We start from the raw sequence: 16143 nt of genomic DNA, 5'->3' as shown, positions 1-16143 counted from the left end.
CCTCGTTCCGTCTCCCTCTCCCCCTCCCCCTCGTTCCGTCTCCCTCTCCCCCTCCCCCTCGTTCCGTCTCCCTCTCCCCCTCCCCCTCGTTCCGTCTCCCTCTCCCCCTCCCCCTCGTTCCGTCTCCCTCTCCCCTCCCCCTCGTTCCGTCTCACCCTCCACTCCCCCTCATTCCATCTCACCCTCCCCCTCATTCCATCTCACTCTCCCCCTCCCCTCCTTCCGGCTCCCCTTCGATCCGTCTCCCCCTCCCCCTCGTTCCGTCTCCCTCTCCCCCTCCCCCTCGTTCCGTCTCCCTCTCCCCCTCCCCCTCGTTCCGTCTCCCTCTCCCCCTCCCCCTCGTTCCGTCTCCCTCTCCCCCTCGTTCCGTCTCCCTCTCCCCCTCCCCCTCGTTCCGTCTCCCTCTCCCCCTCCCCCTCGTTCCGTCTCCCTCTCCCCCTCGTTCCGTCTCCCTCTCTCCCCATCCCCCTCGTTCCGTCTCCCTCTCCCACTCGTTCCGTCTCCTTCTCCCCCTCCCCCTCGTTCCGTCTCCCTCTCCCCCTCCCCCTCGTTCCGTCTCCCTCTCCCCCTCCCCCCGTCTCCCTCTCCCCCTCGTTCCGTCTCCCTCTCCCCCTCGTTCCGTCTCCCCCACCCTCCGTCTCCCTCTCCCCCTCCCCCTCGTTCCGTCTCCCCCTCCCCTGGTTCCGTCTCCCCCACCTCCTCGTTCCTGGTTCCCTCTCCCCCTCCCCCTCGTTCCTGGTTCCTTCTCCCCCTCCCCTCGTTCCGTCTCCCTCTCCCCTCCCCCTCGTTCCGGCTCCCTCTCCCCCTCCCCCTCGTTCCGTCTCCCTCTCCACCTCCCCTCGTTCCGTCTCCCTCTCCCCCTCCCCCTCGTTCCCGTCTCCCTCTCCCCCTCCCCCCGTCTCCCTCTCCCCCTCCCCCGTCTCCCTCTCCCCCTCCCCCTCCCCCCGTCTCCCTCTCCCCCTCCCCCTCCCCCCGTCTCCCTCTCCCCCTCCCCCTCGTTCCGTCTCCCTCTCCCCCTCCCCCTCGTTCCGTCTCCCTCTCCCCCTCCCCCTCGTTCCGTCTCCCTCTCCCCTCCCCCTCGTTCCGTCTCCCTCTCCCCCTCCCCCTCGTTCCGTCTCCCTCTCCCCCTCCCCCTCGTTCCGTCTCCCTCTCCCCCTCGTTCCGTCTCCCTCTCCCACTCCCCCTCGTTCCGTCTCCCTCTCCCACTCCCCCTCGTTCCGTCTCCCTCTCCCACTCCCCCTCGTTCCGTCTCCCTCTCCCACTCCCCCTCGTTCCGTCTCCCTCTCCCACTCCCCCTCGTTCCGTCTCCCTCTCCCACTCCCCCTCGTTCCGTCTCCCTCTCCCACTACCCCTCGTTCCGTCTCCCTCTCCCCATCCCCCTCGTTCCGTCTCCCTCTCCCCATCCCCCTCGTTCCGTCTCCCTCTCCCCCTCCCCCTCGTTCCGTCTCCCTCTCCCCCTCCCCCTCGTTCCGTCTCACCCTTCCCCTCCCCACCTTCCGGCTCCCCCTCGTTCCGTCTCCCCTCCCCCTCGTTCCGTCTCCCTCCCCCCCTCCCCCTCGTTCCGTCTCCCTCTCCCCCTCGTTCCGTCTCCCTCTCGTTCCGTCTCCCTCTCCCCCTCGTTCCGTCTCCCCCACCCTCCGTCTCCCTCTCCCCCTCCCCCTCGTTCCGTCTCCCTCGCCCCCTCCCCCTCGTTCCGTCTCCCCCACCTCCTCGTTCCAGGTTCCGTCTCCCCCACCTCCTCGTTCCGTCTCCCTCTCCCCCTCCCCCTCGTTCAGTCTCCCTCTCCCCCTCCCCCTCGTTCCGTCTCCCTCTCCCACTCCCCCTCGTTCCGTCTCCCTCTCCCCATCCCCCTCGTTCCGTCTCCCTCTCCCCCTCCCCCTCGTTCCGTCTCCCTCTCCCCCTCCCCTCGTTCCGTCTCCCTCTCCCCCTCCCCTCGTTCCGTCTCCCTCTCCCCCTCCCCCGCGTACCGTCTCCCTCTCACCCTCCCCCTCGTTCCGTCTCCCTCTCCCCCTCCCCCTCGTTCCGTCTCGCCCTCCCCTCCCCACCTTCCGGCTCCCTCTCGTTCCGTCTCCTCTCCCCCTCGTTCCGTCTCCCTCTCCCCCTCCCCCTCGTTCCGTCTTCCTCTCCCCCCTCGTTCCGTCTCCCTCTCCCGCTCGTTCCGTCTCCCTCTCCCCCTCGTTCCGTCTCCCTCTCCCCCTCGTTCCGTCTCCCTCTCCCCCTCGTTCCGTCTCCCCTACCCTCCGTTTCCCTCTCCCCTCCCCCTCGTTCCGTCTCCCTCGCCCCCTCCCCATCGTTCCGTCTCCCCCTCCCCCTCCCCCTGGTTCCGTCTCCCTCTCCCCCTCCCCCTGGTTCCGTCTCCCCCACCTCCTCGATCCGTCTCCCTCTCCCCCTCCCCCTCGTTCCGTCTCCCTCTCCCCCTCCCCCTGGTTCCGTCTCCCCCACCTCCTCGTTCCGTCTCCCTCTCCCCCTCCCCCTCGTTCCGTCTCCCTCTCCCACTCCCCCTCGTTCCATCTCCCTCTCCCCCTCGTTCCGTCTCCCTCTCCCCCTCCCCCTCGTTCCGTCTCCCTCCCGCCCTCCCCCTCGTTCCGTCTCCCTCTCCCCCTCCCCTCGTTCCGTCTCCCTCTCCCCCTCGTTCCGTCTCCCTCTCCCCCTCGTTCCGTCTCCCCCACCCTCCGTCTCCCTCTCCCCCTCCCCCTCGTTCCGTCTCCCTCGCCCCCTCCCCCTCGTTCCGTCTCCCCCACCTCCTCGTTCCAGGTTCCGTCTCCCCCACCTCCTCGTTCCGTCTCCCTCTCCCCCTCCCCCTCGTTCAGTCTCCCTCTCCCCCTCCCCCTCGTTCCGTCTCCCTCTCCCACTCCCCCTCGTTCCGTCTCCCTCTCCCACTCCCCCTCGTTCCGTCTCCCTCTCCCCCTCGTTCCGTCTCCCTCTCCCCCTCCCCCTCGTTCCGTCTCCCTCTCCCCCTCCCCCTCGTTCCGTCTCCCTCTCCCCCTCCCCCTCGTTCCGTCTCCCTCTCCCCCTCCCCCGCGTACCGTCTCCCTCTCCCCCTCCCCCTCGTTCCGTCTCCCTCTCCCCCTCCCCCTCGTTCCGTCTCGCCCTCCCCCTCCCACCTTCCGGCTCCCCCTCGTTCCGTCTCCCTCTCCCCTCGTTCCGTCTCTCCCCCTCCCCCTCGTTCCGTCTTCCTCTCCCCCTCCCCCTCGTTCCGTCTCCCTCTCCCGCTCGTTCCGTCTCCCTCTCCCCCTCGTTCCGTCTCCCTCTCCCCCTCGTTCCGTCTCCCTCTCCCCCTCGTTCCGTCTCCCGCTCCCCCTCCCCCTCGTTCCGTCTCCCCTACCCTCCGTTTCCCTCTCCCCCTCCCCCTCGTTCCGTCTCCCTCGCCCCCTCCCCATCGTTCCGTCTCCCCCTCCCCCTCCCCCTGGTTCCGTCTCCCCCTCCCCCTCCCCCTGGTTCCGTCTCCCCCACCTCCTCGTTCCGTCTCCCTCTCCCCCTCCCCCTCGTTCCGTCTCCCTCTCCCCCTCCCCCTCGTTCCGTCTCCCTCTCCCCCTCCCCCTCGTTCCGTCTCCCTCTCCCCCTCCCCCTCGTTCCGTCTCACCCTCCCCCTCCCCCTCGTTCTGTCTCACCCTCCCACTCCCCCTCATTCCATCTCACCCTCCCCCTCCCCTCCTTCCGGCTCCCCTTCGATCCGTCTCCCCCTCCCCCTCGTTCCGTCTCCCTCTCCCCCTCCCCCTCGTTCCGTCTCCCTCTCCCCCTCCCCCTCGTTCCGTCTCCCTCTCCCCCTCCCCCTCGTTCCGTCTCCCTCTCCCCCTCCCCCTCGTTCCGTCTCCCTCTCCCCCTCCCCCTCGTTCCGTCTCCCTCTCCCCCTCCCCCTCGTTCCGTCTCCCTCTCCCCCTCCCCCTCGTTCCGTCTCCCTCTCCCCCTCCCCCTCGTTCCGTCTCCCTCTCCCCCTCCCCCTCGTTCCGTCTCCCTCTCCCCCTCCCCCTCGTTCCGTCTCCCTCTCTCCCTCCCCCTCGTTCCGTCTCTCTCTCCCCCTCCCCCTCGTTCCGTCTCCCTCTCCCCCTCCCCCTCGTTCCGTCGCCCTCTCCCCTCCCCCTCGTTCCGTCTCCCTCTTCCTCTCCCCCTCCCCCTCGTTCCGTCTCCCCTCTCCCTCTCCCCCACCTCCTCGTTCCTGGTTCCCTCTCCCCCTCCCCCTCGTTCCTGGTTCCCTCTCCCCCTCGTTCCTGGTTCCCTCTCCCCCTCCCCCTCGTTCCGTCTCCCTCTCCCCCTCCCCCTCGTTCCGTCTCCCTCTCCCCCTCCCCCTCGTTCCGTCTCCCTCTCCCCCTCCCCCTCGTTCCGTCTCCCTCTCCCCCTCCCCCTCGTTCCGTCTCTCTCTCCCCCTCCCCCTCGTTCCGTCTCTCTCTCCCCCTCCCCCTCGTTCCGTCTCCCTCTCCCCCTCCCCCTCGTTCCGTCGCCCTCTCCCCCTCCCCCCTCGTTCCGTCTCCCTCTTCCTCTCCCCCTCCCCCTCGTTCCGTCTGCCTCTCCCCCTCCCCCTCGTTCCGTCTCCCTCTCCCCCTCCCCCTCGTTCCGTCTCCCTCTCCCCCTCCCCCTCGTTCCGTCTCCCTCTCCCCCTCCCCCTCGTTCCGTCTCCCTCTCCCCCTCCCCCTCGTTCCGTCTCCCTCTCCCCCTCCCCCTCGTTCTGTCTCCCTCTCCCCCTCGTTCTGTCTCCCTCTCCCCCTCCTTCCGTCTCCCTCTCCCCTCCCCCTCGTTCCGTCTCCCTCTCCCCCTCATTACGTCTCCCTCTCCCCCTCCCCCTCGTTCCGTCTCCCTCTCCCCCTCCCCCTCGTTCCGTCTCCCTCTCCCTCTCCCCCTCCCCCTCGTTCCGTCTCCCTCCCCCCAGCCCCCTCGTCCTGTCTCCCTCTCCCCCTCGTTCCGTCTCCCTCTCCCCCTCCCCCACGTTCCGTCTCCCTCTCCCCCTCCCCCACGTTCCGTCTCCCTCTCCCCCTCCCCCTCGTTCCGTCTCCCTCTCCCCCTCCCCTCGTTCCGTCTCCCTCTCCCCCTCGTTCCGTCTCCCTCTCCCCCTCCCCCACGTTCCGTCTCCCTCTCCCCCTCCCCCTCGTTCCGTCTCCCTCTCACCTCCCCCCTCGTTCCGTCTCCCCCTCCCCCTCGTTCCGTCTCCCTCTCCCCCTCGTTCCGTCTCCCCCTCCCCCTCGTTCCGTCTCCCCCTCGTTCCGTCTCCCCCTCCCCCTCGTTCCGTCTCCCTCCCCCTCCCCCTCGTTCCGTCTCCCTCTCCCCCTCCCCCTCGTTCCGACTCCCTCTCCCCCTCCCCCTCGCTCCGACTCCCTCTCCCCCTCCCCCTCGTTCCGACTCCCTCTCCCCCTCCCCCTCGTTCCGACTCCCTCTCCCCCTCCCCCTCGTTCCGACTCCCTCTCCCCCTCCCCCTCGTTCCGACTCCCTCTCCCCCTCCACCTCGTTCCGACTCCCTCTCCCCCTCGTTCCGACTCCCTCTCCCCCTCGTTCCGTCTCCCTCTCCCCCTCCCCCTCGTTCCGACTCCCTCTCCCCTCCCCCTCGTTCCGACTCCCTCTCCCCCTCGTTCCGACTCCCTCTCCCCCTCACCCTCGTTCCGACTCCCTCACCCCCTCACCCTCGTTCCGTCGATCTCTCCCCCTCCCCCTCGTTCCGTCTCCCTCGCCCCCACCCCATCGTTCCGTCTCCCCCTCCCCCTGGTTCCGTCTCCCCCACCTCCTCGTTCCGTCTCCCTCTCCCCCTCCCCCTCGTTCCGTCTCCCTCGCCCCCTCCCCCTCGTTCCGTCTCCCTCGCCCCCTCCCCCTCGTTCCGTCTCCCTCTCCCCCTCCCCCCTCGTTCCGTCTCCCTCTCCCCCTCCCCCTCGTTCCGTCTCCCGCTCCCCCTCCCCCTCGTTCCGTCTCCCGCTCCCCCTCCCCCTCGTTCCGTCTCCCTCTCCTCTCCCCCTCGTTCCGTCTCCCTCTCCTACTCCCCCTCGTTCCGTCTCCCTCTCCCCCTCCCCCACGTTCCGTCTCCCTCTCCCCCTCGTTCCGTCTCCCTCTCCCCCTCCCCCTCGTTCCGTCTCCCTCTCCCCCTCCCCCTCGTTCCGTCTCCCTCTCCCCCTCGTTCCGTCTCCCTCTCCCCCTCCCCCACGTTCCGTCTCCCTCTCTCCCTCCCCCACGTTCCGTCTCCCTCTCCCCCTCCCCCACGTTCCGTCTCCCTCTCCCCCTCCCCCTCGTTCCGTCTCCTTCTCCCCTCCCCCTCGTTCCGTCTCCCTCTCCCCCTCGTTCCGTCTCCCTCTCCCCCTCCCCCTCGTTCCGTCTCCCTCTCCCCCTCCCCCTCGTTCCGACTCCCTCTCCCCCTCCCCCTCGTTCCGACTCCCTCTCCCCCTCCCCCTCGTTCCGACTCCCTCTCCCCCTCGTTCCGACTCCCTCTCCCCCTCCCCCTCGTTCCGTCTCCCTCGCCCCCTCCCCCTCGTTCCGTCTCCCTCTCCCCCTCCCCCTCGTTCCGTCTCCCTCTCCCCCTCCCCCTCGTTCCGTCTCCCGCTCCCCCTCCCCCTCGTTCCGTCTCCCGCTCCCCCCTCCCCCTCGTTCCGTCTCCCGCTCCCCCTCCCCCTCGTTCCGTCTCCCGCTCCCCCTCCCCCTCGTTCCGTCTCCCTCTCCCCCTCCCCCTCGTTCCGTCTCCCTCTCCCCCTCCCCCACGTTCCGTCTCCCTCTCCCCCTCGTTCCGTCTCCCTCTCCCCCTCCCCCTCGTTCCGTCTCCCTCTCCCCCTCCCCCTCGTTCCGTCTCCCTCTCCCCCTCGTTCCGTCTCCCTCTCCCCCTCCCCACGTTCCGTCTCCCTCTCTCCCTCCCCCACGTTCCGTCTCCCTCTCCCCCTCCCCCACGTTCCGTCTCCCTCTCCCCCTCCCCCTCGTTCCGTCTCCTTCTCCCCTCCCCCTCGTTCCGTTTTCCTCTCCCCCTCGTTCCGTCTCCCTCTCCCCCTCGTTCCGTCTCCCCCACGCTCCGTCTCCCTCTCCCCCTCCCCCTCGTTCCGTCTCCCTCTCCCCCACCCTCCGTTTCCCTCTCCCCCTCCCCCTCCCCCTGGTTCCGTCTCCCCCACCTCCTCGTTCCGTCTCCCTCTCCCCCTCCCCCTCGTTCCGTCTCCCTCGCCCCCTCCCCCTCGTTCCGTCTCCATCGCCCCCTCCCCCTCGTTCCGTCTCCCTCTCCCCCTCCCCCTCGTTCCGTCTCCCGCTCCCCCTCCCCCTCGTTCCGTCTCCCGCTCCCCCTCCCCCTCGTTCCGTCTAGCCCTCCCCCTCCCCACCTTCCGGCTCCCCCTCGTTCCGTCTCCCTCTCCCGCTCGTTCCGTCTCCCTCTCCCCCTCGTTCCGTCTCCCTCTCCCCCACCCTCCGTTTCCCTCTCCCCCTCCCCCTCCCCCTGGTTCCGTCTCCCCCACCTCCTCGTTCCGTCTCCCTCTCCCCCTCCCCCTCGTTCCGTCTCCCTCTCCCCCTCCCCCTCGTTCCGTCTCCCTCTCCCCCTCCCCCTCGTTCCGTCTCCCTCTCCCCCTCCCCCTCGTTCCGTCTCACACTCCCACTCCCCCTCGTTCCGTCTCACCCTCCCACTCCCCCTCGTTCCGGCTCCCCTTCGAACCGTCTCCCCCTCCCCCTCGTTCCGTCTCCCTCTCCCCCCTCCCCCTCGTTCCCCCTCCCTCTCCCCCTCCCCCTCGTTCCGTCTCCCTCACCCCCTCCCCCTCGTTCCGTCTCCCTCTCCCCCTCCCCCTCGTTCCGTCTCCCTCTCCCCCTCCCCCTCGTTCCGTCTCCCTCTCCCCCTCCCCCTCGTTCCGTCTCCCTCTCCCCCTCCCCCTCGTTCCGTCTCCCCTCCCCCTCCCCCTCGTTCCGTCTCCCCCTCCCTCTCCCCCTCCCCCTCTCTCTCTCTTTTCCTCCCCCTCGTTCCGTCTCCCTCTCCCCCTCCCCCTCGTTCCGTCTCCCTCTCCCCCTCCCCCTCGTTCCGTCTCCCTCTCCCTCTCCCCCTCCCCCTCGTTCCGTCTCCCCCTCCCCCTCGTTCCGTCTCCCCCTCCCCCTCCCCCTCGTTCCGACTCCCTCTCCCCCTCCCCCTCGTTCCGACTCCCTCTCCCCCTCCCCCTCGTTCCGACTCCCTCTCCCCCTCCCCCTCGTTCCGACTCCCTCTCCCCCTCCCCCTCGTTCCGACTCCCTCTCCCCCTCGTTCCGTCTCCCTCTCCCCCTCCCCCTCGTTCCGACTCCCTCTCCCCTCCCCCTCGTTCCGACTCCCTCTCCCCCTCACCCTCGTTCCGACTCCCTCACCCCCTCACCCTCGTTCCGTCTCCCTCTCCCCCCTCACCCTCGATCCGTCTCCCTCGCCCCCACCCCATCGTTCCGTCTCCCCCTCCCCCTCCCCCTGGTTCCGTCTCCCCCACCTCCTCGTTCCGTCTCCCTCTCCCCCTCCCCCTCGTTCCGTCTCCCTCGCCCCCTCCCCCTCGTTCCGTCTCCCTCGCCCCCTCCCCCTCGTTCCGTCTCCCTCTCCCCCTCCCCCTCGTTCCGTCTCCCGCTCCCCCTCCCCCTCGTTCCGTCTCCCGCTCCCCCTCCCCCTCGTTCCGTCTCCCTCTCCCTCTCCCCCTCGTTCCGTCTCCCTCTCCCCCTCCCCCTCGTTCCGTCTCCCTCTCCCCCTCCCCCTCGTTCCGTCTCCCTCTCCCCCTCGTTCCGTCTCCCTCTCCCCCTCCCCCTCGTTCCGTCTCCCTCTCCCCCTCCCCCTCGTTCCGTCTCCCCCTCCCCCACCCCTCGTTCCGTCTCTCCCTCCCCCACCCCTCGTTCCGTCTCCCCCTCCCCCACCCCTCGTTCCGTCTCCCCCTCCCCCACCCCTCGTTCCGTCTCCCTCTCCCCCTCCCCCTCGTTCCGTCTCCCTCTCTCCCTCCCCCTCGTTCCGTCTCCCTCGCCCCCACCCCATCGTTCCGTCTCCCTCGCCCCCACCCCATCGTTCCGTCTCCCCCTCCTCCTCCCCCTGGTTCCGTCTCCCCCACCTCCTCGTTCCGTCTCCCTCTCCCCCTCCCCCTCGTTCCGTCTCCCTCTCCCCCTCCCCCTCGTTCCGTCTCCCTCTCCCCCTCCCCCTCGTTCCGCCTCCCTCTCCCCCTCCCCCTCGTTCCGCCTCCCTCTCCCCCTCCCCCTCGTTCCGCCTCCCTCTCCCCCTCCCCCTCGTTCCGCCTCCTTCTCCCCCTCCCCCTCGTTCCGTCTCCCTCTCCCCCTCCCCCTCGTTCCGTCTCCCTCTCCCCCTCCCCCTCGTTCCGTCTCCTTCTCCCCCTCCCCCTCGTTCCGTCTCCCTCTCCCCCTCCCCCTCGTTCCGTCTCCCTCGCCCCCTCCCCCTCGTTCCGTCTCCCTCTCCCCCTCCCCCTCGTTCCGTCTCCCTCTCCCCCTCGTTCCGTCTCCCTCTCCCCATCGTTCCGTCTCCCTCGGCCCCTCCCCCACGTTCCGTCTCCCTCTCCCGCTCCCCCAGGTTCCGTCTCCCTCTCCCCCTCCCCCACGTTCCGTTTCCCCCCCCCCCTCGTTCCGTCTCCCTCTCCCCCTCCCCCACGTTCCGTCTCCCTCTCCCCCTCCCCCACGTTCCGTCTCCCTCTCCCCCTCCCCCTCGTTCCGTCTCCCTCTCCCCCTCCCCCTCGTTCCGTCTCCCTCTCCCCTCCCCCTCGTTCCGTCTCCCTCTCCCCCTCGTTCCGTCTCCCTCTCCCCCTCGTTCCGTCTCCCTCTCCCCCTCCCCCTCGTTCCGACTCCCTCTCCCCCTCCCCCTCGTTCCGACTCCCTCTCCCCTCGTTCCGACTCCCTCTCCCCCTCACCCTCGTTCCGACTCTCTCACCCCCTCACCCTCGTTCCGTTCTCCTCCCCCCCTCCCCTCTCTCCTCCCCCCCTCTCCCTCTCTCCTCCCCCCCTCTCCCTCTCCTCCTCCTCCCCCCTCTCCCCTCCCCCTCTCTCCCCCTCCTCCCCCCCTCTCCCTCCTCCCCCTCTCCTCCCCCCCTCTCCCCTCCCCTCCTCTCCTCTCCCTCCTCCCCCTCCTCTCCTCTCCCTCCTCTCCTCTCCCTCCTCCCCCTCCTCTCCTCTCCCTCCTCCCCCTCCTCTCCCTCTCCTCCCCCCCTCTCCCCTCCCCTCCTCTCCCTCTCCCTCCTCCCCCCCTCTCCCCTCCCCTCCTCTCCCTCTCCCTCCTCTCCCCCTCTCTCCCCCTCCCTCCTCCCCCCTCTCTCCCCCTCCCTCCTCCCCCCCTCTCCCTCTCCCCCCTCCCCCTCTCTCCCCCTCCCCCTCCTCTCCCTCTCTCTCCTCCCCCCCTCTCTCCTCCCCTCCTCTCCCCTCTCTCCCCCTCCCTCCTCCCCCCTCTCCCTCTCCCTCCTCCCCCCCTCTCCCTCTCCCCCCTCCCCCTCTCTCCCCCTCCCCCTCCTCTCCCTCTCTCTCCTCCCCCCCTCTCTCCTCCCCTCCTCTCCCTCTCTCTCCTCCCCCCCCTCTCCCTCTCCTCCCCCTCTCCCTCTCCTCCCCCTCTCTCCCCCTCCCTCCTCCCCCTCTCCCCCCCCTCCTCCCCCTCCTCTCCTCTCCCTCCTCCCCCTCCTCTCCCTCTCCTCCCCCCCTCTCCCCTCCCCTCCTCTCCCTCTCCCTCCTCCCCCCCTCTCCCCTCCCCTCCCTCTCCCTCCTCTCCCCCTCTCTCCCCCTCCCTCCTCCCCCCCTCCCTCTCCCTCCTCTCCCCCTCTCCCTCCTCCCCCCCCTCCCTCTCCCTCCTCTCCCCCTCTCCCTCCTCCCCCCTCTCTCCCCCTCCCTCCTCCCCCCCCTCCCTCTCCCTCCTCTCCCCCCTCTCCCTCCTCCCCCCTCTCTCCCCCTCCCTCCTCCCCCCCTCTCCCTCTCCCCCCTCCCCTCCTCTCCCTCTCCCCCCTCCCCTCCTCTCCCTCTCCCCCCTCCCCCTCTCTCCCCCTCCCCCTCCTCTCCCTCTCCTCCCCCCTCTCCCCTCCTTCTCCTCCCCCCTCTCCCCTCCCCTCCTCTCCTCTCCCTCTCTCTCCTCCCCCCCTCTCTCCTCCCCTCCTCTCCCTCTCTCTCCTCCCCCCCCTCTCCCTCTCCTCCCCCTCTCCCTCTCCTCCCCCTCTCTCCTCCTCCCCTCCTCCTCCCCCCTCTCCCCCCTCCCCTCCTCCCCCCTCCCCTCCTCCCCCCCTCTCCCTCCTCCCCTCTCCCCCCCTCCTCCCCCCTCCCCCCCCTCCTCCCCCCTCCCCCCCCCTCCTCCCCCTCCCCCCCTCTCCCTCCTCCCCTCTCCCCCCCCTCCTCCCCCCCCCCTCCCCTCTCCCCCCCCCTCCTCCCCCCTCTCTCCCCTCTCCCTCCCCCTCCTCTCCCTCTCCCCCTCCCCTCTCCCCCCCCTCCCCCCTCTCTCCCCTCTCCCTCCCCCTCCTCTCCCTCTCCCCTCCCTTCTCTCCCTCTCCCTCCCCCTCCTCTCCCTCTCTCCCCTCCCCTCTCCCTCTCCCTCCTCCCCCTCCCTCCTCCCCCCCTCCCCCTCCCTCCTCTCCTCCCTCTCTCCCTCTCCCTCCCCCCTCTCCCTCTCCCTCTCCCCCCCCTCTCCCTCTCCCTCTCCTCCCCCCCCCCTCTCCCTCTCCCTCTCTCCCTCTCCCTCTCTCCCCCCCCTCTCCCTCTCTCTCCCCCTCTCTCTCCCCCCCCCTCTCCCTCTCTCTCCCCCCCCTCTCCCTCTCCCCCCCTCCCCCCCCTCCTCCCCCCTCCCCCCCTCTCCCTCCTCCCCTCCCCCCCTCTCCCTCCTCCCCTCCCCCCTCCTCCCCCCTCCCCCCCTCCCCCCTCCCCTCTCCCCCCCCTCCTCCCTCCCCTCTCCCCCCCCCCTCCTCCCCCCTCCCTCCTCTCTCCCCTCTCCCTCCCCCTCCTCTCCCTCTCCTCCCCCCTCTCCCCTCCCCTCCTCTCCCTCTCCCTCCCCCTCCTCTCCCTCTCTCCCCTCCCCTCCCTCTCCCTCCTCCCCCTCCCCTCCTCTCCTCTCCCTCTCCCTCTCCCTCTCCCCCCCCTCTCCCTCTCTCCCCCCCCTCCCTCTCTCCCTCTCCCTCTCCCTCTCTCTCCCCCCCCTCTCCCTCTCCCTCTCTCCCCCCCCTCTCCCTCTCCCTCTCTCCCCCCCCCTCCCTCTCTCCCCCCCCTCTCCCTCTCCCCCCCCCTCCCTCTCCCCCCCCCTCCCTCTCCCTCTCCCCCCCCCCTCTCCCTCCCCTCTCCCTCTCCCTCTCCCCCCCCCCCTCTCCCTCTCCCTCCCCCCTCCCTCTCCCTCTCCCCCCCACCCCCTCTCCCTCTCTCCCCCCCCTCTCCCTCTCCCTCTCCCCCCCCTCTCCCTCTCCCTCTCCCCCCCCTCTCCCTCTCCCTCTCCCCCCCCTCTCCCTCTCCCTCTCCCCCCCCCCTCTCCCTCTCCCCCCCCCTCTCCCTCTCTCCCCCCCCCTCTCCCTCTCTCCCCCCCCCCTCTCCCTCTCCCTCTCCCCCCCCCCCTCTCCCTCTCCTCTCCCCCCCCCCTCTCCCTCTCCCTCTCCCCCCCCCCTCTCCCTCTCCCTCTCCCCCCCCCTCTCCCTCTCCCTCTCCCCCCCCCTCTCCTCTCCCCCCCCCCTCTCCCTCTCCCTCTCCCCCCCTCTCCTCTCCCCTCCCCCCCCTCTCCCTCTCCCTCTCCCCCCCCTCTCCCTCTCCCCCCCCCTCTCCCTCCCCCTCTCCCTATCCCTCTCCCCCCCCCTCTCCCTCTCCCCCCCCCCTCTCCCTCTCCCCCCCCCCTCCCACCCCCCTCTCCCTCTCCCCCCCCACCCCCTCTCCCTCTCTCCCCCCCCTCTCCCTCTCCCTCTCCCCCCCCCTCTCCCTCTCCCCCCCCCTCCCTCCCCCCTCTCCCCCCCTTCCCTCCCCCCTCTCCCTCTCCCCCCCACCCCCTCTCCCTCTCCCTCTCCCCCCCCTCTCCTCTCCCTCTCCCCCCCCTCTCCCTCTCCCTCTCCCCCCCCCCTCTCCCTCTCCCTCTCCCCCCCCCCTCCCTCCCCCCTCTCCCTCTCCCCCCCACCCCCTCTCCCTCTCTCCCCCCCCTCTCCCTCTCCCTCTCCCTCCCTCTCCCCCCCCTCCCTCCCCCCTCTCCCTCTCCCTCTCCCCCCCACCCCCTCTCCCTCTCTCCCCCCCTCTCCCTCTCCCCCCCCCTCTCCCTCTCCCTCTCCCCCCCCTCTCCCTCTCCCTCTCCCCCCCCTCTCCCTCTCCCTCTCCCCCCCCCCTCTCCCTCTCCCTCTCCCCCCCCCCTCTCCCTCTCCCCCTCCCTCTCCCTCTCCCTCTCCCCCCCCCTCTCCCTCTCCCTCCCCCCTCTCCCCCCCCCTCTCCCCCCCCCTCTCCCTCTCCCTCTCCCTCTCCCTCTCCCCCTCCCCCTCTCCCCTCCCCCTCTCCCTCTCCCCTCCCCCTCTCCCTCTCCCCTCCCTCTCCCTCTCCCCCCCCTCTCCCTCTCCCTCTCCCCCCCCTCTCCCTCTCCCTCTCCCCCCCCCTCTCCCTCTCCCCCCCCTCTCCCTCTCCCCCCCCCCTCTCCCTCTCCCTCTCCCCCCCCCCTCTCCCTCTCCCCCCCCCTCCCTCTCCCTCTCCCTCTCCCCCCCCCTCTCCCTCTCCCCCTCCCTCTCCCTCTCCCCCCCCCCCCTCTCCCTCTCCCTCTCCCCCCCCTCTCCCTCTCCCCCCCCTCCCTCTCCCTCTCCCCCCCCTCTCCCTCTCCCCCCCCCCTCCCTCTCCCCCTCTCCCTCTCCCTCTCCCCCTCCCTCTCCCCCTCCCTCTCCCCCCCTTCTCCCTCTCCCCCCCCCTCTCCCTCTCCCCCCCCCTCCCTCTCCCCTCCCTCTCCCTCTCCCCCCCCTCCCTCTCCCTCCCCCCCCCCTCCCTCTCCCCCCCCCTCCCTCTCCCTCCCCCCCCCCTCCCTCTCCCCCCCCCCCCTCTCCCCCCCCCCCTCCCTCTCCCCCCCCTCTCCCTCTCCCCCCCCTCTCCCTCTCCCTCTCCCTCTCCCCCCCCCTCCCTCTCCCTCTCCCCCCCCCCTCTCCCCCCCCTCTCCCTCTCCCTCTCCCCCCCCTCTCCCTCTCCCTCTCCCCCCCCCCCCCTCTCCCCCCCCTCTCCCTCTCCCTCTCCCCCCCCCTCTCCCTCTCCCCCCCCCCTCTCCCCCCCCTCTCCCTCTCCCTCTCCCCCCCCTCTCCCTCTCCCTCTCCCCCCCCCCCCTCTCCCCCCCCTCTCCCTCTCCCTCTCCCCCCCCTCTCCCTCTCCCTCTCCCCTCCCCTCTCCCTCTCCCTCTCCCCCTCCCTCTCCCCCCCTCTCCCTCTCCCCCCCCCTCTCCCTCTCCCTCTCCCCCCCCTCTCCCTCTCCCTCTCCCCCCCCCTCTCCCTCTCCCTCTCCCTCTCCCCCCCCTCTCCCTCTCCCTCTCCCCCTCCCCCTCCCTCTCCCCCCCCTCTCCCTCTCCCCCTCCCCCCCCCTCTCCCTCTCCCTCTCCCTCTCCCCCCCCCTCTCCCTCTCCCTCTCCCCCTCCCCCTCCCTCTCCCCCCCCTCTCCCTCTCCCCCTCCCCCCCCCTCTCCCTCTCCCTCTCCCTCTCCCCCTCCCTCTCCCCCCCCCTCTCCCTCTCCCCCTCCCTCTCCCCCCCCTCTCCCTCTCCCTCTCCCTCTCCCCCCCCCCTCTCCCTCTCCCTCTCCCCCCCCCTCTCCCCCTCCCTCTCCCCCCCCCTCTCCCCCCCCCTCCCTCTCCCTCTCCCTCTCCCTCTCCCTCTCCCCCCCCCTCTCCCTCTCCCCCTCCCTCCCCCCCCCCTCTCCCTCTCCCCCACCCCCCTCTCCCCCCCCCCCCACACCCACACCCCCCCCACACCCCCCACCCCCACTCCCCCCCCCTCTCCCACTCCCCCACCCACCCCCCCCCTCTCCCCCACCCCCCCCCACACCCCCACACCCTCTCCCACTCCCCCCCCCACCCCTCCCACACCCCCCCCCCCCCTCACCCTCACCCCCCCCCCCTCTCCCTCACCCCCCCACCCTCACCCTCTCCCCCCCCCCCACTCCCACCCCCCACCCTCCCCCCCCCCTCACCCACCCCCCCTCCCCCCCCACTCCCCCACCCCCTCTCCCCTCCCCCCCTCCCCCCCCCTCCCTCTCCCCCACCCCCCCCCTCCCTCTCCCCCACCCCCCTCTCCCTCACCCCCACCCCCCTCTCCCTCACCCCCCCCTCCCACTCCCCCCCTCTCCCTCTCCCTCTCCCCTCCTCCCCCCCTCTCCCCCCCCTCTCCCTCTCCCCCTCCCTCCCTCTCCTCTCCCCCCCCCTCCCCCCCCCCCTCTCCCCCTCCCTCTCCCCCCCCCCCTCTCCCTCTCCCCTCCCCCTCCCTCTCCCCCCTCTCCCTCTCCCCCCCCTCTCCCTCTCCCCCACCCCCCTCCCTCTCCCCTCCCTCCCCCACCCCCCTCTCCCCCACCCCCCTCTCCCTCTCCCCCACCCCCCTCTCCCTCTCCCTCTCCCCCACCCCCCTCTCCCTCTCCCCCACCCCCCTCTCCTCACCCCCCTCTCCCTCTCCCCCACCCCCCTCTCCCTCTCCCCCACCCCCCTCTCCCTCTCCCCCACCCCCCTCTCCCTCACCCCCCTCTCCCTCTCCCTCTCCCCCACCCCCCTCTCCTCTCCCCCACCCCCCTCTCCCTCCACCACCCCCTCTCCCTCACCCCCCTCTCCCTCTCCCCCACCTCCTCTCTCCCCTCCCCCCCCCCCCCCCCTCCCTCCTCTCCCCTCCCTCTCCCTCTCCTCCCCCCCTCCCCCCCCCCCCCCCCCCCTCCCTCTCTTCTCCCCCTCCCCCAGGCCCAGGTTGTGATGTTTCCCCCTCACCCAGCAGCTCCAGGTTCATCCTCTCCCGCTCTGGTTCCTCCTCCTCCCCCCGGGCTCCGGCTCAAACACCACCAACCGCCACTTTCCTTCACGATCCAGAGCCCCGGGGCGGCCGCCTCCTCCAGGTCCGACGGTCAAACCCCTCCGCCGGTCCCCAGCCGCCGCCCTCCCCCCCGGCGCGGGGAGCACTGTCCGCGGTACAAGGTTCCGGCCTGAACTGCACTCACAAAGTTTAAAATAAACACCAGAAATCCCCTGGAAATCCTCAGCGTCTGTGGAACTGAATCATATCTGTCATATTTTGTTCTGTAATGTTCCTGTGATACACCATGAGATGTTTCACAGTCTAAAGGACCTGG

At 72.1% G+C, this 16143-nt stretch overlaps 1 protein-coding gene across 2 annotated transcripts in view; it reads right to left on the bottom strand.

The window, feature by feature from the left end:
* rbbp5 (retinoblastoma binding protein 5) overlaps positions 1 to 15909 on the bottom strand; it is a 57269-nt gene extending 41360 nt beyond the window's left edge. For both annotated transcript variants that reach the window (XM_087973465.1, XM_087973466.1), the window contains exon 1: positions 15785 to 15909. In XM_087973465.1, coding sequence (XP_087829591.1) covers positions 15785 to 15803 — 19 coding nt within the window. In that variant the 5' untranslated portion in view covers positions 15804 to 15909. The remainder of the gene's footprint in view (positions 1 to 15784) is intronic.
* Positions 15910 to 16143: the final 234 nt, after the last annotated feature.

The sequence above is a fragment of the Chiloscyllium plagiosum genome, unplaced genomic scaffold, assembly GCF_037043375.1.
Source record: "Chiloscyllium plagiosum isolate Xiang-an unplaced genomic scaffold, Cpla_swu_hap1 HiC_scaffold_26, whole genome shotgun sequence".
NCBI classification, from domain to species: Eukaryota; Metazoa; Chordata; class Chondrichthyes; order Orectolobiformes; family Hemiscylliidae; genus Chiloscyllium; species Chiloscyllium plagiosum.
This window is presented reverse-complemented; position numbering and strand designations above follow the sequence as displayed.